At 40.1% G+C, this 25,697-nt stretch overlaps 1 protein-coding gene across 1 annotated transcript; it reads left to right on the top strand.

The window, feature by feature from the left end:
- The first annotated feature begins 44 nt into the window (after window positions 1-44).
- On the top strand, window positions 45-23,959 carry RAB21 (RAB21, member RAS oncogene family). Its single transcript, XM_037388299.1, has 7 exons — window positions 45-464; window positions 11,145-11,204; window positions 11,388-11,495; window positions 13,027-13,090; window positions 13,895-13,949; window positions 14,334-14,422; window positions 15,327-23,959. The coding sequence occupies exons 1-7, from the start codon at window positions 318-320 to the stop codon at window positions 15,464-15,466; spliced, it is 663 nt and encodes a 220-aa protein (XP_037244196.1). The 5' UTR covers window positions 45-317; the 3' UTR covers window positions 15,467-23,959.
- The last annotated feature ends 1,738 nt before the right edge of the window (window positions 23,960-25,697 follow it).

The following is a 25,697-nucleotide window of genomic DNA, read 5'->3' as shown; positions in this document are numbered from 1 at the left end:
CGTCCGCCCCTCCCATTGGCGGCGGGGGGGTGCGCGTGACCGAGCGCCGCGTGACGTAGGAGGAAGAAGACGCCATTAGGAGGAGCGGGGCCAACGGCAGCGGGGAGCGTTGTGGCTCTGGGCGTCTCTCTGCCGTCCCCGGGCCTTAGCGGTACCGTCCCGCCTGCTCCTCGCTTCCGCCCGACGACTGCCCCTTCCGCTCCCCCGCGCGTCCCATCCCTGAGGGCGGCGGCGCGGGTGGTGGTGGCGGCGGCGCGCCGCGGCGCGGACCGTTGATGTGAGGCGGCAGCGGCCCGGCTGGTCTCGGCGGGGCGCGGATGGCGGCGGGGGCAGGCGCGGCGGCCGGGGGCCGCAGTTTCTCCTTCAAGGTGGTGCTGCTCGGGGAGGGCTGCGTGGGGAAAACCTCCCTGGTGCTGCGCTACTGCGAGAACAAGTTCAACGACAAGCACATCACCACCCTGCAGGTGCGGGCCGGGCCGGGGGCGGGCGGGGAGCCCCTGCCCGCCGCTGCCGGGGCTCGGGGGGCGGGGGGCCCAGCTGCGTGTCTCTCCCTGCGCACCTTCTGGGGTTGCTGGCCGGTGCCAGCCCGCCCCTGCGTCGCCCTGTGGCGCTGGCCGGCCTGCCCTGCCGCCCTGGGGCTGGCTGTGTGGCTCCGTCAGCCCGCGGCAGGGCTCTGGCGCTTGCTGCCTTGCTCACCGCTCAACGGTGGCCGGAGCGACCGCTGCCGCTCTTTAAATGGTGGCTGTTCCCCTGCCGGGTTAGCTGGAAGCTGATTTATGGTTCTTTTCGTGCCTCAGGCTTAAGCTTCCAGTGCTTAAAGGCCTCGCGTGTATTCTGAACGCTAACTGCGCGTTTTCTCTAGTTGCGTATATGAATGTCTTCGTTTGAATCCTATACAGTATGATTTGAAAGTAATGTTGTCATTGTAATCGCGGGTAATGGGCTGATGACTAAGTGTTTCATACGTGCTGCATTTCTGTTAATTATAGTCTTCCTCGTGTTCTCGGATCCTAACACTTGAACTGCCAAACTACTATTGTTTAAAGAAAACAGATTTCACAAAATGGTTTATGAGATTAAGACTTAACAGAAAACATTCTTAAGGCATACTTGTTTTGTCACGTACCTCCCTGAATTCTCGCCTGGTTCTTTTCAGTAGTACTGTCTGCTTACATATAAAGAACAAAAAGTGGTGTTCTGATTGAGAAATGTGACAGGGTATCTGCTTGAATTGAAAGTCATGGTTTTTTGTTGCCTACTAGCGCTGAATGGTGTGTATGCTGTGGTACAAAATAAAACGCTTGTACTGTACCTGATCTCAGAATACATGTTTTAAACTTACTGATGTAGGTTGTATGCTAAGTCTTTTGGGATGTCTCTACTTAACCTTTTTTATTTGCAGTTACACCACTTGAACTGCATCTTTCTTAGTAGTTGTGAGCATGTATATGAAAGTGTGGGTTTAGCACTGTAGCGTTTTTAACATTTGTGTTTTTTTTTAAATTAACAAACAAACCCTGCCACCATGTGGGCCAGTAGTGGGTTTTTAGCTACTTTTGAGGTTCCGTGAAGTACAGAATAAATAGTAGGTGATGCTAGAAAAAGAGCCTTAGGGTAGTTGTGCGCTATTCCTCCAAATTTAGGGGAAAAAAATCTTGTGGGTTGTGTATTTCAGAAGTATTTAATAATGGATCTTTTTCTTAAAATCAAAGAAACATTGGTGATGCACTGGAAACAATACAGTGAATGTTTCATAAACGGTTACTGTTACTCTATTTTTGCTATAAAGACCTAAAAATAACATGTTTACATTACCCTATGTTCATACTCTGCTGTTGGATGAATCTATTGGTAGGTTTACGTGGGGTGATGTATTTATGGCAAGCTGATTGTAGCTCTGATTGCTATAGAGGTAATGGATAATAGCTATGCTACAGAAATGATCAGTAGTTTGTAGGTGTCAGAGCTGCAGCTGAAGCGTAGCATTGAGCACACGGTCATTTATAGTGCATCAGAATGATCGTGTATAGCTGAATTCTCACATCCCATGTAGAAAGAGTAGAGCTCTAAGTTTGTCATGTGATGCAGGCTCATGTTTGGTTTTTCTTTTTGTTAGTCATGTTCTTTAAATCTGTAGTGGAAGACAAAAATAGAAGCAAAAAGTGAGTTGGAATACAGATTTAGGTCACAACTGTCATAAGGCGGACATGTAAATGTTGATAGGGAAATGTCTCTAGATCCTGTGGCTTGAGAGCTTTCGGTTTTGTCTGCCTGGAGGCAGGGTGTATGTGCTTGTAGAAGAGTGGAAGCTCTTGCTCACACTTGATACTGAGATTTTGTTTCTCCACTGTGATTAGGTTTCTGGTTCCTACCAGTATCTTTTAACTGACTGCACTGTCTTTCTTAACTCATTTGCTTTTGTGTTCTGAGCCTCCTTAGCCACATGTCTTATCGATTGTAAAATGCAATGTCAGTTGCTGTTGAATCTTACTGGACATCATGTGCACTTCTAAAGTGTTATCTTTATTCTTGTTTTCCTACATCTTACAATTCTAGATGGAAGTTACAGTAAGCTCTTCCACTAGCAAATTAAAATATCCCTTAAATAAAATGAGAAACTAGGATATCTGATTAAGCAATGAAGTGACATTTTTGTAAAACATACTTTTTTTTAAGATTAAAGGCTTAATATGATAAGGTGGCCTTGTTTCATGGCACCAATTCAAAGTACTGCACCAAATTACTTTTGTGCCAATTAAGCCAAAATTAGAGAAATACTTAGCTCCTGATTCAGCAGAGGGCCACAGTGATGAATCATATGAAAAGATGACGAGATACTGAGACAAGAGGCTCTCTATCCACAGTAATTTCTGATTTTGGGGGGATAAAAATACTGCGTAGCGCTTTACTCCAATATGATTGCAACAAAAAAGGTGAGATTGTAGCCTTCTGGAAACTAGTAATGTTGACTCGCGCTTCCTGCAGCGTGAGCCTAGCAATGGGGGAAAGTGCAAGAAGCTTTTAAATTGGTCAGTGTGAGTCTTTTTTGTAATGTCTATCTGTGCTTTCCTATCTGAATTCTAACACTGTAGTATTCTATTGTGAAGTTAACCTGTGTACACCCAGACAGAGTAATTTCTTTCGTCCTAGCAACAGAAGGCTTTTAGTAAAAGGGAGCTGCTTCCCTTCTCTTCATGCCCCACTTCCCTGAATGCTAGTGCCCTAGTTTTGGCTGTGACAGTGTTAATTTTCTTCTTAGTAGCTGGTACAATGCTGTGTTTTGGATTTAGTATGAGAATGATATTGATAACACTGGTGTTTTTAGTTGTTGCTAAGTAATGTTTACACTAAGTCAAGGACTTCTCAGTTTGTCAGGCCCTGCCAGCTAGAGGTCTGGAGGGGCACAAGAGATTAGGAGGGGACACAGCCAGGACAGGCTGACCTGTACTAGCCAGAGGGATATTCCATACCATAAAACGTTATGCTGCGTATGTGAGCTGAGGCGGGGTTGGCTGGGGCCTGCTGATTACTCCTTAGGGACTGGTTGGACATCGGTCACCAGGTGGTGAGCGATTTTGTTGTGGATCACTTGTTTGTTTTTTTTCCTTTTGGATTTTATTCCTCTCTCTCCTTTTCATTACAGCTGCTGTTGTTATATTTTATTTCTATTATTAAATTGTTCTTCTCTCAACCCATGAATTTTACCTTTTTCCCCTTCCTCCCCAGCCCAGCAGGGGAAGGGGGAGGGAGCAAGCAGCTCGGTGATGCATAGTTGCCAGCTGGGGTTAAACCATGACAGGCAGCTTAGAGGGAAATGCTGAGCTGGAACTTCATTTGAGGTTAGGAGACTGCTGGGATATGTTGCTGTAGTGATGTTAGTGTCAAGTCATGTAGTTAAGATATTGATGACCTGCAAATTAAAATTAAGGTAGCTACTGATTCACTTAAGAAAACACCTATTTAGAATAATGTGAAAAAGCAGGAAAGGTGGGGGGGTTTGCAGGCAATGATTTCAGTGCAGAACCTGTTGTCAAACCTGATGGGACAGAGTTTATTTCCAATGATTGAAATATTGAGATCAGTGCTTTTCTCTTGATAAAATAATTAAGTGATAGATTGGTAGCAAAGTGAACTGTGCTGGTATACTCCAATAGTAAACCTACTGTCAAAATATAAAAAAAAAATACAACTTTTGTGTACTAATCTCTCAGATGTGTGGAGGACTGCAAAATATCCGATGTAAGAGAGCTGCTGATGTCGTGCTCATCATACTATACAGATCCTGATTGCTTTGCTGGACTTGCATAACCTGGAAAAGCTGTCTTGGCTCTCTACCATAGCTGGGGAGCAAGGTGGGGAAGACTCTGCAGGGAGGTTCCGTGCTATATGCAGTGTTCGTATGCCTGCCTTTCCTCTGTTGAAGACGAGGCAGTGAAGGGGCAGGTGACATACACATGCTTTTTATTAAGTGACTTTCAAGAGAATCTTTTCCAGCTATGTCTTCCTTGTGTTCTACTCGGTCCCCTTTATCAGCTCCTATCAGGACCTGATGAACATGTGAAACTGAGCTCTTAGAAAATACTTATTTTTTTCTTCTACAGGCACATGGAGAATGGAATTTTAGCTCTTTTAATTGTATTATCCTTTTCTAAGTGTGTAAGTATTCTTCAGACCAGTCAGAAGACACTGGAATCAAAATACCAAAATTAGTAGCTTACTTCAAAGAGCTGCTTAAGATTACTTATCTTTGAAGTAACTGTGGTCCTATGTACTTGTGGTTTTTTTGAATTCTAGCAAAACCCAAATTCTTATAGTAATGAAAATAATTTGGAAAGAAGTTACTGATTAAGTAGAGTCACAACTCAGACTTAAGTCTGTAGTACTCAGTTTGATATATTCTTGGGAGATTAGAAAAAATGTTGAATCCTCTTCTATATGTAATTATCTAGTGCTGTCTAGACTATACTGATTTCAAAGGCTGTGACATTCTTGGCAGCTGACTTTTTTTTTCCTGAACTAGGCTCCTAAACTATCTCAAAACGGTAGTTAAGGCTCTTCCTTCCATGGTGGGTTCCCCCCAGAATTTCTAGGAACTGCATAGTCTTGCTGTACACCTGATTATTTTTTTTGCTCTCTAACCTCAGAATGAGTGAATAGTGACCTTGCTCTTCCATGAGACAAATGGAACTTGAAGGGTGTATATGTGTTAGAAGGTAGATACTGTGTGGTTTGTCTTTGGCATGTTCGCCACTGTGGCTGTAACGTGCACTTTACTGATGGTAACTATTTCAAACTTGCTCATACCTATTAATTCAAGAACAGAGCCTGCTAGCAGTATTCTTCCAGTATATGAACACAATGAGGAGCAAAGAATTTAATCTGTAATATATTATTGACTTTCTTGCAGCATGTTCACAAAACCTTCTGCTCATTGCTACCCATGACTACTTCAAATATCAGGTTCCAGCCTTGTTATTGGGCAAGCTTTTTAGGCAAACTTGCTTGTAATCAGAATATCAGATACAGGATATTGTCTTTTTTGGATAGGGACCTAAGACTTCAGGTAGACTAAAATTTAATTAGTACAAATTCATCAAGTTCTAATACAGAGAGCAAGTACATTAGCCCAATGCTAAATACCCTTGCCACAGTCTCCTGTGAGATTTTTTTTTTTTTTTTCCAGGAGATGCTAAAAAGTCCTACTTGAATGTATGGGTCTTTTAATACCTGGGTATATAGGAAAGAAAATACTCTTAGTACTAGAAGACAGTATTGCTGTCAAAAGCTGTAGTGACCTGAAGACCTGGTATATGCTTAAGCAAAACTTACCTTATGGATAAGCCTACTTTAATATTTGCTCAGTCAGATAGTAAAGGTATCTGTGTTAGTAGGCTAACGTCTACAGCCATGGTAATGCCACTTTGTGGATATTGAGTTCTGTGTTTTTTAAATATACCTCCTGTTTCTGTGAAGGATTTCTCTGCCTTTTGGTCTGGAATTTTTCTTCTCAAACAGTTCTATGAAATTTATATCAACTGAGCAGATTGTCAGTGTTGTGACAAAAGCAGTGCTCAGAAGAGCTTTTCCTTTGAGACTTAAAACAGAATATCAAGTACTGTAGTACAGCAGATCTATGAAATATTATCAGGTAAGCTTGATTCATCGTGCCTAACCATACCTTCTCTTATTATGGCCCAAGTGTTGGTGAATTGAAACTTCTAAAGTTACATGTAAGCTTTTGGTTTCTAAACTCTGGTGCAGTAGAGCAAATGATGGTATGAAGACTAGAAACTGATCACATAATTCTTAGGGACAGCTAGCTGAAAGCCATAAATGACTTTCTGTGGGGAGTTTTTTGTCGCGACGGAGGGAAGACACAGTCCCTCAATATGAGTGATCAGCAGACTTCGTTTATTGTCCCTTACAGTCACCTTTTATGCCTTGTTATAATTAGCTCATACATATTACAAAAGTTAAGCTCATTATTGGTTAGTTGCCTAAATACCAAGCCCGCTGCTAGTTTCTCTTCTGTAGTTTTCTGTTCCCACCTGCAACATTCTTTTCCCACCGAAATCTTCCTGTTACTGTGTAACAAGGACAGCCAAAGACAGTGTATTTTGCTTTACTTCAGATAAGCTGAGAGCGATGTGCATTTTTGTCCAGCCAGCTGGACTATGTCTATGTGACCCTTTTCAGCTAGCCAGTTATCCACAATTCCCCCGTTTTTATTTTGGGTGACATAGGCTTGGTTGACCATTTTCAATAACAGCGTTTTAACACAGGAAAATACACAGCCAACTTATAAAATCTCAGTTCAGAAGTATAATTCCTGAAATATTTGAAAATAAAGTTAGCTTGAAGCTTTAATTTAGATGCTCTTTCTGTTCCAGTGATATAAAAAGTTTAAAAAAATTCAAAGGTAATTTTAAAGTTCTGAACATGGACTAATGCAAGCTCAAAACCCAAAAAGAAACCAAACTGATGTTTGACTAGGAATATTTGCAAATATTTTAGTGGAAAATCCCTGGCCATTAACAATTTTCTGTCCAAATAACAACTGCCCTTATGCAACCAACCAGTCCATACATTTTCTGAAGAATACCTCATTGATATCAAAGAATTAACAGAGGGAAAAAATTAGTTCTAAGCTATATACATTCATAAGTGGATTTTTCAATAGTTACATACAGATTTACACACTAAGCCATAATGGCTTGTAGGTGATACACACAAGAAGAGTACGTTGCTTATCTGTCTGAATGTCTATGCTAAATTTAACAACTATGCCACAAGCCAAGCCTACATGGGTGCTGTATGTTATGCACGTTCCTTAACAAACAGAAGTATAATAGACAAATTCCCAAGATCTAGTCCCCAACCTAATTATATTATTTTGTAGCCAATTAAGGAAAATAACACAAATGTGCATATCTACATGTGCACACACCTTTTAGTTCAGAACCAATCTGTGATAAAAGGCCTTAGCCTTATGTTATCATCGAATCTTAACGAGTACAGTAATTGAAAATGCAGTCTTACTGTAAGTGTGATTTATGCTGACATTCCCTCAAATGCTACACGTGAGTATTTCTCACTCAACTGCCTCAAGGTAAAATAGTAGTATTTGTTAATATGTATCGAAAAATCATTAATTCTCTACAATAGCAGTTGACTTCCATAACACTATGTAAGCAAAAGAGGCTTAAGATGGGTGTTCTGAATACTAACAATTTATTTTAGACTGTCTAAACTCAGGTCTTGAAAGATTTCACTCTGCCAGACATAGAAACACTGTTGCTCTCCAGTTGTGATATCCCTTTTCCCAAGTTGTCACATGCACATCTCGCTCAAGCAACATTGTTGTCAAAGTTTCTCTCTGCTACATAAAAGCATATTGCACTTGCAGATATAAAAGACAGCACCCTTACTTAGATTATTACCTTATTACCTCATAACTCTTAGTATACCTTGTATCTCTGATTTCATCACTTCAAAAATTCACCAGAAGCAGATAAAACCACAGCATCAGACTAAACTACACCTTAACTGCTGATTCAAATAAAGGCATTCTCTTCAGATATGCCTAATGCTCACAAATAATTTTGGCTGGTTTTGATCAAAAAACTATTATTACAATAATGATCAAAAATAATAATCCCGTTTGCAAAATGCCTTTAAGCCAGCCTCCTAGTCCCAACCAATTTCCACATTCAGAATACAGCATAAATACAGAATACAGAATAAATTATCTCCATCAAGGCAAAAAGGCTTCTCGTTAAACACAGAGATGTTTGCTAGTTCAAAGCAGAAACCCATTTCTTGTAGGGGACATCGGAAGCACTTTTTTTTTTTTTTTTTTTGTGGGTTTGTATTCAAGTCCGTGTTTTTCATTGAGGAGCTTAAGCTGTTCCTCTTGTTTCAGGAGTGTTTCCAACTCTGATTTGTCGAATAGGTCCGTATTTCCCAAAAATATCATACATTTCCTCCGCTGTGATTTCATACGGCAGGTTCCGAATATAAAGGATCCGATCGACCTCTGGGGGCAGCCAGATGTCAGCTCGCTTGGCCGCTTGCATCGCCATGGCGCCGATCGGAGGGGGGTGGGTGGAGGGGGGGGTGCAGCCTCGGAGAGAAACCGCGGCCGGGACGGGGCCTGCCGGGCTGCGCCGCCGCTCGCCGCTGCCGCGGGGGTCCCGGATGCTATCCCATACGCTAATAACCCGAGGAATTCCTTTTTACAATCTATGTCCCGAACGCTCCGCTTTTCTAAAAAGCATATGAGCGAATCATACGTCGCTTGTCTCTCCATACCTTCGTCCGCGCTGTTGCAGCCTTTGCGAGACTTCGGCGACGCGTGGCCGGCGGGACCCTCTGTAGGTGCTCCCGGGCGCGGGGACTGTGCCCTTCCGCCTCCTGCGCTGCTTTCAGGACCGGTACCCGAAACTCCTTCGAACTGTGGCTCGCAGGTTCAGCCCTCTCTAGGGTCCCTGTTCGGGCGCCATTAGTTGCGACGGAAAGAAGACACAGTCCCTCAATATGAGTGATCAGCAGACTTCGTTTATTGTCCCTTACAGTCACCTTTTATGCCTTGTTATAATTAGCTCATACATATTACAAAAGTTAAGCTCATTATTGGTTAGTTGCCTAAATACCAAGCCCGCTGCTAGTTTCTCTTCTGTAGTTTTCTGTTCCCACCTGCAACATTCTTTTCCCACCGAAATCTTCCTGTTACTGTATAACAAGGACAGCCAAAGACAGTGTATTTTGCTTTACTTCAGATAAGCTGAGAGCAATGTGCATTTTTGTCCAGCCAGCTGGACTATGTCTATGTGACCCTTTTCAGCTAGCCAGTTATCCACAGTTTTTGATTTAAGAACTAAAGCTTTCCTGATATTTAAGATCCGCTACTCTGCTGTTAAGCTGTTTGTTACAAGTTGGCTAGTGTTAAATATTTTTAACATGCTGTGTGGAACTTCTTCTGAAGTCGACTTACGACCTCTAACTGTAGACTAAAGGGGTAGCATTAATGCTTTAATGATGTTGAATACAATGGTGATAATGATTAGTTCTTTGCTATCTGCTTTTGGAAAGTTTGAGTGTTTTTGTTCCCTCTGGTCTGTCATCTCCCTGTTCTGTTTATAAGACTTTGTACCTCCCCCCCCCAAAAAAAAAGGTTTCCCCAATTTACTTCAAAAAAAAATCAGAAGTAAATTTTCTTGATTCATCTCACCTTAGGTCATACAGATGTCAGACAGAGTTGGTGATAGGGAAGTAGCTGAAGAGCAGGAGCTGCTCTAGCAGCTGAGTGTTGTAGGACTGTAATATGGTCACATCAATATCCAGAGAGGCACTTTCACAGCAGTTTAGGCTGATGTAAATTGAACTACCATGGTCTTCTGTGTGTGTTCTGGTTGCTTGTGTAGTTAAGCAGCAAGCTGATTCAAGCAGCTGATCTGGCCCATCTTTTTTTTTAGTTTTGCTTAGTTCAGTGTCTGGCCAGTGCTCATACAGACAGCTTGTGCTGACCTGCTGCAGTCCAGTCTAAAATAATCAGGGATGAATGTATCATAAAATACCCCCAAGTACTTGTTTGTATCCAAATGCAAATTGTGGTGAAGCTGAAAGGAAAACAGTATAATTAAAGGCAAAAGACAAAAGTTAAACCTTGACAACTGAATTGTCTGATGTTAACCTGTTACTGCTAGTCTTTGGAATGGGGGGAGTAGGTGCCTAAAGATAAACTCCTTCGCACACTGTTCTAGCCTATTAAACTTTTATTAAATTGTAGCCCTTTTTAGCCACTGAATTATACACTTGGTAATTGAGGTGGTGTTTGAAAATACACATCATGCAGGCTTGGTGAAGAACAGGCATACTCTGAGTTACTGAAATCAGACTAATCTTGCAGTATGCTCTGGTCCTGTAAAATGTCAGAAGATAATGTAGTAGAATGCTTAGAGCAGCTTATATGCGTATTCTGAGGCTTTTATTGTCCTGACATTTGCTTTTCTTTTGTGTGTTAGTTGAGAAGCATATCACTAAGGTTTTGAGGAGCAGTGTCTGGGAAAAAAACCCCGACAGTTTCCCGCCCCGCTCCAACAAACCACACCACTGGCACACAAAAGCTCCATAGAACAGATGGGGAGAGTTGTGGACTCACTTAGTAAAAAAAGGGAAAAGATACAGATAAGGAAGCTTGTAGAAGACTAGTGTTCTGAGACTTGGTGATGAACAAAATACTTTGAGTTTCATTAACTGACTAATACTGAACTACTTTGCCAAATTCCTGCAGATTAAAAATCCTGTTAGGCAGGTTCCTACCCAAATTTCATGTACTCTTGTGAAATGCTTTGAGTTTGACTTAGACTTTTCAGTGCTGTGAATTCAAACTCTTTCCGCACAACTCTTATCCTTCCCAAATCATTCAAAGCAACAGCAAAAAGATGTAGTAATGATTGGCTTAAGCCAAATTTATTTAGAAGAGGCTCCTGGCAGAGCGTAGGGAAATTACTAACTGGCTTACTATTGACTCAGACTTCTGGTTTAGAGTATTTTGATTCAGATGTTTTTATTAGTTTAATTAATCTGAAGTCAAATGAGACATTTGTGTCTAGAACTTAACTCTAATCTGTTTTGCTTTCCAGGCATCTTTTCTTACAAAGAAGCTAAATATCGGTGGGAAAAGAGTAAACCTTGCAATATGGGTATGTTTATTTTCCTATTTTCCCTTCCTTAGCTAAATGGAATATTTTCCTGAAAAGCTACTTAGGCTTACTAGAACTCAAATGTTACACATTTCTTTATAAAGTAGAATTTCAAAGTATTTGTAGTTTCTTGAAGTATTGTTTGCTTTGTCTTAAAGGCTAACAAGTGTATTTTAAATGTAGGATACAGCTGGTCAAGAAAGATTTCACGCATTGGGGCCAATATACTACAGGGATTCTAATGGCGCTATTCTAGTATATGATATAACAGATGAAGACTCCTTTCAAAAGGTACTGGACATATTTTTACCTCTGTGAGATGTAAACTCGTTCGAAGATAATCTGTTATACAAATGTGTAAATGGGAATCTTCTGTTTTCAGCAATAGCAATGTACATTACATCTGCAAATTTTGACCATATAATGGAAGTATATGTCTTATTAGCCTTCTTTTGAAGGCTGACTCTTTCAATCTTCTAAAGTTCTAGCAGGATTATTCAAAAAACACCAGGGATTTAGATGTGTGATTTATCTGTGACATGCTGTAAACATAAGCCAGTACTGGTGTGATAGTATGCAATACTGATTTCTACTATAGAAACCAAATTACTAAAAAATATGAACTGATGTGACCTTTTACAGATCTGATAACTCTGAAATTGCAATACATGATAGTGGAAACATTAATTCTTGGTAGTAATAGATTTTTGGACTTCAAATCCTCATCAAAGCTTGACATTTGAAGGCTTAATTATTTTCTAGCAGTATTAGTTGATCAGTCTGATCAGGTGAGCTTTTTCCAACTCTGTGGCAAATCAGTGCTGTCACTTTTTAGGACTTTCCAGCTGAGGACTGGTGACACTATGCTAAAAGTGAGTTGGTCTCAGATAAGCTTGTGGCAAAACCAGTAGGACTTCTGTGTAGAGGAGTAAGAAATTGTAGCTATATGGGCAGGGATTGGTTTAGCAGTGATAGAAATAGTATAAGGGTATAGTTCCACAACAGCTTAAGTAATTTAAATCATCTGATGTAGGGCAAGTAGAACACTTGTGCTAGCAGTTAAACTCTTGCCCCCTTGCCCCTGCAGAATTGTGATGACTTGTGAGTACTACTTTAACTTGGCCTTTTCATGCTGAGACCTACATAGTCAAATTCTGTAATACCAAACCAAATTCTCAGAGAAAAAGAGTTAAGGTTAATTTGCAGATGCTATTCCATAACTACATCTGTATCATGTATCCTAACTATTTTTAGGTTCCTGAAGTGATTGCCTCTCTTCACAACTTAAATTCCCTTAAACTAGTAGTCCCTAAGCCAATGCAGTGATCATATAACTTCAAAGCATGACAACATAATTGATAAGATACCTCGCCATCAGCTGACTCGATGCTCTTGTCCCATCTGTTCTCTCAGGAAACAAACACCTGTTACAATCTAACCTGAACAACTCAGTTTAGGTCCCTCTACCTTTAAAGTACCATTTGTGATCTGTCAGTAAGTGCCTGTTGATAAAAGATCTCATGCCTGACCTAAAGTGGCCAATGCAGTGAACTTGTTCTTTGGAGTGGGGCTAACACAAGTGTGGTGAGTTATATTTCTGGAGTAATTGAACAATTTATTGAAGTAACTTGCTCTTAATTTCAACTGTGAGCTAAAACCTGCAAAACAAGAGCCATGTTTAGCTATCTAAATAATACTTTATCCATTTATTTTGCTCTAAACATGTTTGTTTCAAGTTTAGAGTAAATAAAGGGTCAGTTCCTCAGTGCCTATGCTCGTAGTATATCAAGTGAAAATAAACTTACCTCTGTTCTTTTTGCAGGTAAAAAACTGGGTTAAGGAATTAAGAAAAATGTTGGGAAATGAAATCTGTTTATGTATAGTAGGTAAGTCTTTATTTTAGCATGTGATTCACATGACTGAATCAGAAATGCTTCCTTTGATTAACAGGATCTTCCAAACACTGCTTTGGCAGCTTGTGCATGTAACATGTGTACATGTTAGTTTGATATTTAAAATTCAGTTGGAGCTAGAGGTTTCAGTAGATCACATTAAAGAAAATAAGAGTTTTGGAAAACAAGCTGTTTAGTGATACACCATGTCAGAAATGCGTAGTACAGACACCTGCAGGCTGTAGTTTTAACAAAGAGAAACATAAACCTCAAATATGTATGGTCCTTCTTGCAAGTACTCATTTTTTTTACTGTTCTTAGTGGCATAGACTAGATTCCTGCCTGTTTTCGTAATCAAGTGCTTGGGGGGTAGAGCAAGTCTTAAAGCTTGAATATTTCAATGCAAACAGAATGCAACAGAAATAACGGGTTTAGATTTAAAATTGGATCTAATGATTAAAACACTTTCAGGAGGATAGATGTGTGGATATTCTATAAAAACTACCTCTGCAGCACAGATAAGCTGCTAATAAATCACAAAAGAAAAGCAGAGGGCGAGTCGGTGGCTTGTATGGAGGTACTTGGCTGTCCTGATCGCTCTACAGTAGTAGTTCATTGCCTGTAAATGCTTGAGTGAAAGGGGTTTTTTAAATTGTATCATTGTGCTCCAGATTGAGACATATGTAGGAGTTGGTCTTCACTGGGACAGCTTGTGAGAAAATAAAGTGGTACAATGATTACATGATTTTGGGTAATTTTGGAGTGAAAAGACTTGAAAGATTAACTTGTTTCCAACAGGTAACAAAATAGACTTGGAGAAAGAGAGACATGTTTCAGTGCAAGAAGCAGAAACGTAAGTCACACCAATTATTAATAGAAACAGCTATGGCAGAATTGTGCTGGAGTAATAAACTTGTGATGCTGTTAACAGCTGGCAGGCATAAACCAGCAGTGCCTAGCTGGGTGCTGTGTTAAGTGTTCTGTTAGTATCTGAGTCCCAGAATGTCATTACTGACTAGTAACTTGAGAGTTGTATGTGATCAAAGTCGACATTTGCAGTTTAAATGCATTTCTGGACATGAAATTTTGTTTCAGCTAGTGTTTTTAATCAGTCGTGGCAGTTTTAACTACATAATTCCCTTTTTAGTCTACACATGCTGATTTAACTCTCAACTGGGAATAAAACCTGCAGTCATCTTTTTTAGTAAAATGAAGTTCTGTATATGCATTCCTACAGGTATGCTGAATCGGTTGGAGCAAAACATTATCACACTTCAGCTAAACAGAACAAAGGAATTGAAGAACTGTTTCTTGACCTTTGTAAAAGTAGGTATTACCTAGTTTGTTGGTAAAGAGCTCATTTGCAAAATGCTCAAGGCTTCACAATGCTTAAAACCATATAGAAAAGCCTTCATTTAAACTATTACTAAATGCTGACTTCATCTGAGTCTACTTCAAGCCACTTGTGTACTGTAACAGCTATGGAAGCTTGATATATGGATGCTTACAATACTGCAAATTCATGCTGTACTCCAACAATGTTGTCTTGTTCGTTTATCAGAGCATTGACTGTTTCACTTGGCACATGTAAATAGTAACCTCAAATCAAACTTCATGTGCCTGGTTTCACTACTGCGTGCTTCAAGCCCCCTGTTTCAACCTTTTTCAAAAATCTTACCAAATCATGTCAACTACAAATCGTAAACTTGAAAAGTAATTATGTGAATTTTACACGGTGTTCTAAACAAATGGTAAAGACCATGGGATGTAGGATAAAAATGTTGTCATGTGGGGAAGTTGTTCTCTTTGTTGTGTTCTTACAATACAAGAATTTAAGCAAAATGTCATCTGCTTGTCTGAAGAGTAGGTTGGGTGTTTGTGTGTGTGTGGTATGGGTGTGGAGTTTCCTGCTTGTTTTCTTTAACATAATATTTTTGACATGGGTGGGTAAATCTAGCTTTTGAAGTCACTAACTCCAGAACATCTGAGCATCTAAGGTCTCCCTTAGTCAACAGGAACTGCTGGGTGTTTGGTGCTGTAGGAAGAAAATTTAAGTATGTTCTTACAGCTATGCCATGTGACACCAGAGTACTTCTGCATAGTAAACAGGAGAACCAGTCTTGCTGAATTTTGTCTCTGTGCATGTTAACTCAAATATATAGATAAAGATCTCAGAAGTCTTGTGTAAATATGCAGTGGAATGTCATCTAATACATTTCTTCCTTTACAGGAATGATAGAAACTGCTCAAGTGGATGAAAGAGCAAGAGGCAATGGTTCCAGTCAGTCAGGAATAGCAAGGCGAGGTGTACAGATTATTGATGATGAGCCACAAGTACAGAGCAGTGGAGGGTGCTGTTCTTCTGGATAACTATAAAACTGTGCATCACTGCCCTCTCAATATGAAGACTGCCATATTCCAAGTCACACATTCTTTACCAATGGAGTAATAGAATTAACAGTATTTAAAAATAATCACATGTAACACTGCAGAGACCTTAAGTGCTAAACTAGTGGCGTCTGTGACCAGAGAATTGGCATTTTCTACAGTGGTTAACAAAGCAATTACCAATGGCCTTTTTACATATTTTTCTTTAATGAGGAATAATATGCATGTAGAAAAGACCTACTTAAAGGCTTCATTTATATTCTTTTAAATCAGATCATTATTTAATAACTTATATACATTGTTGTTGGAATGGTATACGTTTTTTGCAGCTCTTTGTATTTTGTGGTAGATTGAATTGTATCACTTCTAAAATGCAAATTGATTTTTTTTTTTTAAATTAGCAGATATCTGGAGTAATATTTTTGCAGGGCCTTCACAAGCCTGTAACTGTCAACTACTTTGATATATTCTGTTCATCCTGTATGCCAAGCTGGTAAAATACATTGTAAATTACATATTAAATATTTTATCTGCTTTTACAATTGCAGGTGCAGAAATATGTACATCAGTCTTGTCAGTGATTGTGAAGTGAATAAGTCAGTGAAAGATGCAGGCTTTTCATGTGTACTGTTGAATTGCTCATTCTATTCCCCCTACCTAAAACCAGCTTTTTTGGTACATTCATAGCTGCAGCATTTTTTTTAAAGCCTTTTCCGGCAAGCAGCGGTATTTAGAGTATCCCCTCAGTGGGAAGAGAATGCTTCCTTAGACTGCTGTTTAACATTGAGGTGTTTGACTCCCAGCTAAAACAGCTGGTGCATGCGTATATCTTGCCTCTGCAGTTATTTTGGCCTCTCAGAATATCCCCAGAATGTCAACTCAACTTTAGCCCTCATCTATCTGGTAGCCAGTAAACCAGATGCATGGGAAACTCTTAAGCTGCGTTAACACATTTGTGTCCCAAGACAGCATTATAAAGTATTGATGAGCATATTTTTTCCCCCTGTATTGCAGGGCTTGAGTAAACAAAGGAATTGGCATTAACTAGAACTGGTACTGATTTGGAGTGATTAAATTGAAGTTATGAAACTTGCCAGATGTAACTTTGGGGATACTAGACAGAACTGAACTTACTCCTGACTTGCTCTTTCTCTTGTAAAGTATTTTGAAGCCCACTTAAGTTTTGGGAGGAGGGTTTTCAGCAAAATATGTATAAACTACTATCACAAAAGAACAAAAATGGTGGTAGCTGAAACTTCAAAATGTTTTGTGCTCTGACTTTTTTTTTTTTTTTACTTAAGTTGTCATGCTTGGAAAAAAAGTAAAGGTGATGTCTATGACAAAATAGAATATTCCTTGGCCTTCCTTTTTCTGAAGGGTAGATGAATATGGATGTATTGAATGGTGTGGGTATGTTCCAGTTCACAAAAGGAGTAGTAGTAACTAATCACTCTGACGTGTAAAGAGAAGTCTGCTGTCTTCAATCCCGTTTTTATTTTCTCTGAAATAATAGATGGCTTTGATACAGACTGGCCCTTGTGCATTTTTTCCCTTTCTGCTTAAACTGTGGTGTAGATACTTTCTCCTAAGCCACCATTGTTCTGCTCTTCTGACATGATTGCATGCATGATGGACAAAGGTGATCTCGTCATGCCAGTGAAGATAAGTTTCTTGACTGCACAGACTTCTGGTGTGAATCTAAAATTTGTGATTTTATGTGTGTATATGTAGCAATGCCATTGAGTTCACATTCTCAAATTAGTCTAATTTAAGTGAGCCTTGCCAAAGTTGAAAAACAGGTCAGTTTGATCTTAAAACAGTACTGTCAAATGCAAACAGATGAAAGTTAGTCCTGTAAGTGATACAGTATTGATATGAGTGAAATTGGCAAGACTCTGTTCAAAACTGGAATCTCCTCATAAAAAGTTCCAGGTCTTTTGATCCAAATGTCATTTTTGGCAGAGATGGAGGGGGAAAAACTGAACAACTCAACTTCAACTAGACTTGATAAGCAGATGAATGAGGGATTACCTACACCACAGGGTATGTGTTCTCTCCAGAGCAAATCCTTCCCCGCTTTGTTGAAGTTGACGAATGGAGTTCTGGTCTGGAAATTAATACTAGCTGTTTACCCAATAGAATGTTACGTTTGACTACTTTGAAGTGGAAGCAGTGTGTAGAATATATCTTTCTGCCAGCAACTAAAGAGTTTTTCTTTGGTGTGTGCTGTGGTAGGGGCATTCTATGAGATGTTTGTCAATTACAAAACTAACAAAGCCATGCTGATACTAACTTTTAAGTCTCTTACAAAACTAAAACTATTACTACTGAAAACTTAAGTGAGGGTATGGAAACTTACAATTTTGTATGATTAAAAAGGTTCTGGTTGCTATAAGCAAGCAAAATATTTTTATTTCTATAAATTCTTAGAAGTTACTTTTTTTACTTAAGCTACAGCATGAAAAATGCTGTCTGGAAACCTTTCTGTCCAAGCTGCAGTTTCGTTGGATTTTATTTATGGAACTTTAAACTGGTGCTTAGCAATGTATCACTGTATTGCCTTTCAAAAGCAGTTACAGCTTCATGAAGTCACGGAAGTTGGTTTTCAAGACACAAGTAAAAACATTATTGGATTGTTTAGGCTGATTAACACACAACTTCAGCAGAGGAAATACAATGGTTCCAGGAAAAAACATCTTTATTGAAGATACCTAGAGTGTTCTTTGCATTAAACATATAGGAAAGCATAGATAGCTTTATTTTCTGTATTTAAGCAGGATCTTACTTAAGTAACCTGGTATTGCTACTGTGTAGCTTGATTTTCAGGAGTCTCGTATCTGCTGGAATCTAGATAGATGGCCTGGTTTGTGTGTTTTAAAGAAAACCCTTTTCCTGTTGCTGAAAATAAGTAAGCTATTCATTCTTCTCAGAAGAGGGCAAGAAAACATCTACATCTGTCTTTAGAAAGTACCTCTATTCTGGGATGGATAGAACCAGCCAGACACCTGCTACAGCATGTAAGTCAAGGTTGAACATGCTTCCTTAGAGTAAATCTTGAAAAAATCACCCATTTACTGTAACAAAGAAGGCCTAACTTACTACAAATACCTTCCTAAAACAACTTCTAAGTACTTCCTTGGTCTTGTTGCTATGAATACTTGAGCTACCTATGAAACTTTATCACTTCCTGAAATAAAATCTAACAAACCACAGTCCAAACACTTCAATGCAGCAGTATCTCTGTTAAGAATTATTTATGGACAGTGTCTTATGCTACTTAGACTACAGTTCAGAATTTATGAAAGACCAGGCAGACTGGTTCAGACAAGGACACTAATAAATTCAGATGTGTAGTACTTAGAGGGGTGTAACAAGCTGTAAATAGTGGGAGTGATGACTTCATCTGGTTTGCAGTGATCTCACATGTGGCTCTGAGACGAGGACATCCAGTGTCCAGATGAACTGTGTTGGCTGGTCTCTTGAAGCAGTCGGGTAGCAGGAGTGTTGCCTTGGCTGCATGCTGTTCTTCAATGTTCACACATCGTGGACAGGCATTTTTGTGTGCTACCACATCAAACGGTATCCCTGCCACTTTTATTGTTCTAGGGTTCAACTTCTATCTCTGACTACTGCTCTTGAAGAACCTAGTAATTAAACCTCTAGATAAACCTCTAGTTTCCAAGCCAGGTGAAAAAAGCTTTTTCAAAAGGTCATGGAAGGTGGTTGGAGCTCAAATGGAGTTCCCTGAAAATGCTGGATGCTCTCAGAAAAAAAACACTGTTTGAAGAAGGTAAGAGGAGTGGGAGTACTGCTTGAGGACAAATGGAGGTCAGGAATCTCCACAAGCTGAAAGCTATTAGGTGGTACGAATGATGGAGTATGGGAATAGGAGTTGGAGCCAGCCACCTCTCTTAGTTTTCTGCTTTTTGTGGAAGGAAAAGGAGAAGTAGAAAGAAGGCGGCAAGTAGGAAAAGATGAAGGTGCTGGTTGTGAGGTGTGGAGTTAACAGTTTCTTGGTGGAGTGGCTAGCATGTCTTCTCAGCAGTGGTAGTTGCCTAATTCAAGACTTTTCTATGATTACTTCTTAGGCTGTTTTTCCTTCTGTGAAATACCATTTTTTGCCTCGCTTAAGAGTCTACAACTAACTTTGAACAGGCTTTCAGACACAATACTAACCTATTTAAGATTTGAATAGAATATCCTAATTGATGAATTATCTTACAGTTAACTGACTCTGTTAATCTTAGTTTGTATTAAAGCTTAGGAATTTTTTTTCCTGACAAGTCTGGTAATATATCTTGCAGTGAGGATAACTCCTACAGCAGTTACCTGCAGAATCAAAAGAGATCAGCTTGAAATAAATTTTCATTTTGGAAGTAGAGTCAAGGAGTTGCAGGTGAAGACAGATCCCTGGCACTAGCTGCTGCACAGGTTCAACAGACAGCCCCAAAACTGATTGGTGTTCTCTAACTGTGCTAGACGCTGTTGCTTATGCTACTCTTCAGGGGATTCTGCTCAACACCAGGCTTTTTCTTCCCTTCAGGACAAACCTGTGCCTCTCTGATGCAGCAGTCTGTTGAATTTAGGCTTTTCTATCAAATAATAAAAGTGTTTACTTTTCTCTCTTGCATTTTTGGAGCTGTCATTGGCTACTGTATTGAGCAGTATGAGATGGAGAAGTTGTGGAAGATCTGGAATGTTTGTTGTCTTCAGATGGGTTGAAAAGTGAGAATCTATGAAACAGCCACCACTGTGACAAAGGTGATATTCTGTCCAAGATAACAGAAAATATTTTGGCTTGGAGAAAGTTGTACTGTAATCCATTCAAAATGATAAATTGCTCTACTTCCAAGATGAAAACATTTCCAGCTGATCTCTTTTGATCCTTGGGTTTTTTCCAAGACTTAAGGTTTTGGCTAAGTTTAGTAAAACTTCAATTGATTGACATGTTCTACAGCCCTAAAATAATGTTTATGACTGTAGGGAGGAGCTGTGTACTCATTCATATTCCACTGGACGGTATTGTATTCAATACCAGGATGTTTAAAGACAAATGCAGAAATAATTGTTTCCATCTATTTCCACTGCTTTGCTCACTTGGGCAAAGCAGCATGACCTGATGCAGCTGCAGAGTGAGTGTGAAAAAGAGCTTCTGTCCCCGTTTCCGCTTGTTGGCTGCACTGATCCTTGTTAATGGTGTTAATGAAAACTACAGGAAATTTTCTTTGCTGGAGATCCCCTTGTATGAGAAAGGAAAACATACATGTTCTTTGCTTCTCCGCTCTTCTAGACAGTGATGGGCGTACTACAGCAGTAATACCCAGTTTCTCTTAGTTTGAGAACGTTGTTTCTTCTCAAGAGGACCTACTCTTACTTCTGGAGAAGTCTTTTTTTCAGTGTATCTACCCTTGCTGATCTCTTGCAGACGTTTTAAATATTTCATTGTAGGTCACCCAGAAGCAAAGCAATTTGAAAGTATGACAACAAAAGATGAGTAGCAGTATTACAACAATTTTTCTCCAACAGTTGGTCATGTCCTGCCTGCAAACCAGTGAAGAGACAATGTGGAAGTTCAATGGTGAGTCCTTGCTACCTCTTGTACCTGACTCCCGATTCTTGGATGCTGGAAGTGACTTGGAAGAAATCCAAGTTGAGAGGACTGAGGCAGCGGGGACTACTTTCTCATCTGTTGCCACGAAGCTGATATCCTGTGACAGATCCAAACTCATATAATGGTTCTTTTTTGAGGTGGTGAAAGTGATAAATTGCAGACCCTTCTTAAAGCTAACCATCACTCCATTCTGAAAGGTCAACAAATTTGGGTCTCACAGTAGAAGAGAACAAGTATTTTCTTTTTCAGAATGGGAAACTTAAGTTGCCTAACCCAGCTTTTCTTAGTGGAAAAAGAAGAGGAAAGCACTTGATACCTAAAGATTTAAGCGCTGTCAGTGCTATATAATCATACAGGCATTATAATGATTGTTTTAATGAATTTTTCTCATCAAGATAAGCTTGTTGAGCTTATTGGGCTCAATCAAATAGAATACTTTTCTTTGAACCCAGAGAAGATGTTAGCAGGGCAAAAAACAACACGGAAAAGGACACAGCATTTTTGATATCAGTTAACTTGACATTGTCAAATATTATAGGGATATTCTATTTGGCATTTGTGTATAAAGAAATTTTGAAAAAAAAACCCCCAAAAATACTGGCTAGCAGAGGTTTCACAAAGCTCAACTTTCCCAGTGCTGCATTACTGCAGCTGGAGTTCTTAAACACTTCTTAAGAGTATTTTATATACCAGTGCATTTACATGAAAATAGTTCTGTGGTAAATTAATTCCAAATAATCAATCAACTAGGGAAACAAGAACTACTTTAGTATGACTGCTATTCTATCAATACCTAGTATTAAAAGTGAAAATAGATGTAGGTGGAAACGGATCAACAGAAAGAAGAAAAATGTATACTGAAAATCGATACAAGAAAGCAAACCTGGAAATTCTTGTTACTGTCATATCTGAAAATTATCTTACATTTTAGTAAGTCACAATTTGAAACTTGATGAACAGTCTGTAATAAAGTGGCTCTGAAAATTATTGGAGGTTGGGGGCAGTGGCCTGGCTTAGGAAGAGACTTGGTAAAAACTGAGACTGTAGTGTTTTTGTTACAAACACAGTAACAAATTTCTGAACCCATCTGAGTACAATATGATGAAAGATGTCTTTAAGTGCCAAACCAGGCTTGTCGAGGTTGCTCTATGTTATGCTAGCGTATACTTCAGAGACTGTAGTGTGAGCAGGGACCCATCAGAATGCAGCTTCGATTCTCAGAACTGGTCTTTGGCAGCCCAGAACAGTTCATGAGGAAAAAGCAGTTGCTGTTGAACCACATTTGCTATTTTAACGATAGCCCCAGGCACACTGCCTGTATGATAATGGAGCAGCAGAGCAAGTCAAACATGGAATGAAGGCTCAGGACTGGGAATTTTCCACCAGTTATGTGTTTGTATCCTACTGATGTCCTACCTCCACAATGACTGTTTCTGCATGCTTCCGTAGTGGAAAACTGTTGTTCAGCTGATGCTGTGGATATGAAGTGAATGGACATGGTGAGTGAAAACAGTGAGCAACAGGAAAAGCAGGTCAAGATAAGAGGAGTTTGCATAGTTTCTGCTTGGCTGTTCTTAGCCCTTTTGCTTGTACTTTCAAGAAGTCAGTAGCTATTTTGTGTCAGAAATTATTTTCTGTTTTCAATGAGAATTTTTTGGTCAAGAACCTGAAATTCTGAGAGCTCTTCAGAGTAAATGTAGTTCCTTCACAGATTCAGTCTTTCCAAAGTGTGTCAGCATCTCGTTAAAGGGGCTATATTGAATGGTGAAGAGCAAGCATGTAGCTTATAGTTCCGCCCTGCAGTTGGAGTCCTATGGTTAATGTTTCAAATAGCAAGAGGCAGCAGAGTATCCAATGCACCTCTGATTGCCAGTGTACTCTTTCATTGTTTTGTGATATAAAGTAGTTGTACATCTTATGATTAAGGGTTGTTTTGCCTATACTGGTTAGAGAAGTTGGTTTGAGGCTTAAAATGACACTAAATTGTACTGTAGAGCCTTCAAGGAATCTTGTCCATCCTTTTAGTATGTGAATACTGCAGTGCTTGGCGCGATGGGGCACAGAATCTTTTTCAGGGGCTTAGGGAGTTCAGCTTGTATGGGAAATGGAACGATCTCTGAAGTGGATTATGATGGCAAGTTAAGAGAAGAATTCTGTTAGTTGCAGAACCATCCTTAGTGTTGCTTTTTGAATGGCTAGGGTGATGTAACAGCATTGACTACCCCCACCCTCAAACAATTGTTCTGTTAGTTTCCTGCTCTTTCCAGGAAATGTTGCCTGTTGATGGTGTTGTAATGCATATGTAGAAGTGACGGGGTTACTACCATTTGTTCCTGCTTTCTGCATTCCTAGTCCTGGCAATACGAGTCTGTGCCAATCTGCAAACAACAGATCAGCTTCTGTTTAGTCATCACTCTCGGGCAGCTTCCAGCTAGTCTCTGTGGAGGCTGATGTAATCATGAATCTCCCCTTGCATGACAAATGCAGAGTATTTCATGTTAGTGTCTGCTCTGCTTCTTTCATATTTTAAAAAAGTTTCTTGTCCCACTGAGAGAACAAGGCTATTGTAAACTTGTGATCTGTTGTACCAGCTGTGATGTTTTCTTTGTGACAAATCTCATATATATTGGGTTGTTTCATGTTCTGGAATTCTATTAATACCTGATATGCACAGATAAAATAGTGGGTTCACAAACAGGAGCTCACAGCCATGGTTATGGATTTACAAAATGTGATACTGTGCAAATACTTGAAGAAAGCTCATCGTTCAGTGTACTGCCTTCATGTCTTGTTACATCTCCATGCCTTCACACTCGTACAGTACAAATAAATGCTGCTGGGGAATGGTATTTCCTTCCTTTTAATTTCAGTCTGTGTGTACTTAATTTCTTTGTCCCTATTGTTGTCTAACTTTGCGGCAGGAGGCAGTCAAGTGTGGAACATTACTGTACCTGCTTGCTTTACTTGTGCAGGTTAGGGGTTTTGTGTTTTCTTAGAGGAATAGGTTAGAAAAGCTATCCTATCTGAATTTCTCAGTTTCTACATTGAGGTAGAGAAAATTAGTGAGTAAAGGAGATACTAATTGGTCCCAGAGGCTATGTTTTTTTTACTGGTAAATAAAGTAGGCTAGGGTGCGTAAGGAGGTCTGGCCTCTAGAGCAAAGGGCACAGTACAGCTTTCATCCAGGTGATTAAGTCGTCTTCTGCCCTTTAAATCCTATTTACATGCTGCCTGCTTGGAGTGGCTGTGCTGTTCCCCATGCTGTGTGCAGGTATTAGTCCGAGAAACTTTAAATGGTATAGGCCATAATTATATAAAAGAGCATGCTAATGATTAAGCAGCAAGGCTGGCTGTAGGTCAGTACCCCAGGCTTACTTGGTTGACTTCAATGGATGTAGCCAGAGCCTGACCTCCCTCCTGCTCTCCTAATTGTGGAGTAGGATAGGAGAATCCTTTTTTTACCTTTTCTTCTTGTATGTGGAAAACCAGAGCATGTGACAGCTAAATCCTGGCATATCTCCTTTATAATATATTTCACACTGAGGAGTGGTGCCTCTCTTGAGTTCCTCATATTTTAAGAAACCTAGTCTGCAGCCTTCTCCTGGGTGTCCTGCTGCACCCAGAGTCCAGGACAGCACCCCATTTACTGTCTGCTGTAGTCTATGGCAAACTGGAATAGCCTGGAAAAATTGTGGGTTGCATCTGTCAAAGTAAGGCTTGGATTGGTATAGATCCGTTTCCTGTGAGCAGTAAAAAAAGGTCAAAGAGAAAGATATTCTTGGCACTGTCTATCTTTGTTTCTCTGCTGTGAGGTTTTTGTTTGTGCAGATTGATCCTGTGATGGAAGAACTTGACATCATCTGCACTTGTGTGGGCCAGGTTTTCATGGGGTTGAGTATGTGGGCAGCTGACACTTCAGAATACAGGAATGGATCTTGGAACTCTGCTGAAATAGCTATGTGAACAGCAACAATAGCAGCTGCTGCAGCTCTTGGCGTAGCAGTAATAGCTGTGCTTGCAGCTGTGACAGCAACAGAAACCACAGGAAAGCCAGGAACACTTTCTGTTTGCGCACTTGGTACTGGCTGGGGTGCTGTGACTACCTTGATGTGGCAAAAGATTCCTTGTTAGAGCAGATGGCTACTTAAAATCCAACGAAGGGTGATCCACCAAGCTGAAGGCGCCCTTCTTCCTCACTTCTTGTCTGTGTAGTGTGCAAATGGTTGGACTTTAGCATAGAGCCTCAGACTGCCTCATTGTTTTCTTAATGGGCTTGTGGAGAAGGGAGAGGAACCTGCCAGTGCTATGTAGGCCTATGGAACTTGGTGTTGTGTATCATTCAGTTTGTAAACGGAAATAATGCAATGCACCATTACAGGCTGGGGACTGGCTGGCTGGAAAGCAGCTTTGTACAGAAGGATCTGAGTGTTGTGGTGCAAGCTGGTGATGAGCCAGCAAAAAAGTCCAACTGGGCTGCATCAGGAAGAGCATTGCCAGCAAGCTAGGTGAGGGGATCCTTCCCCTCAGCCCTGGTGAGAGGCTCCTGGAGTTCTGCGTTTCCCAGTACAACAGAGACACTGACATCCTGGAGTGAGGCCTGTG

The sequence above is a fragment of the Falco rusticolus genome, chromosome 5, assembly GCF_015220075.1.
Source record: "Falco rusticolus isolate bFalRus1 chromosome 5, bFalRus1.pri, whole genome shotgun sequence".
Lineage (NCBI taxonomy): Eukaryota > Metazoa > Chordata > Aves > Falconiformes > Falconidae > Falco > Falco rusticolus.
This window is presented reverse-complemented; position numbering and strand designations above follow the sequence as displayed.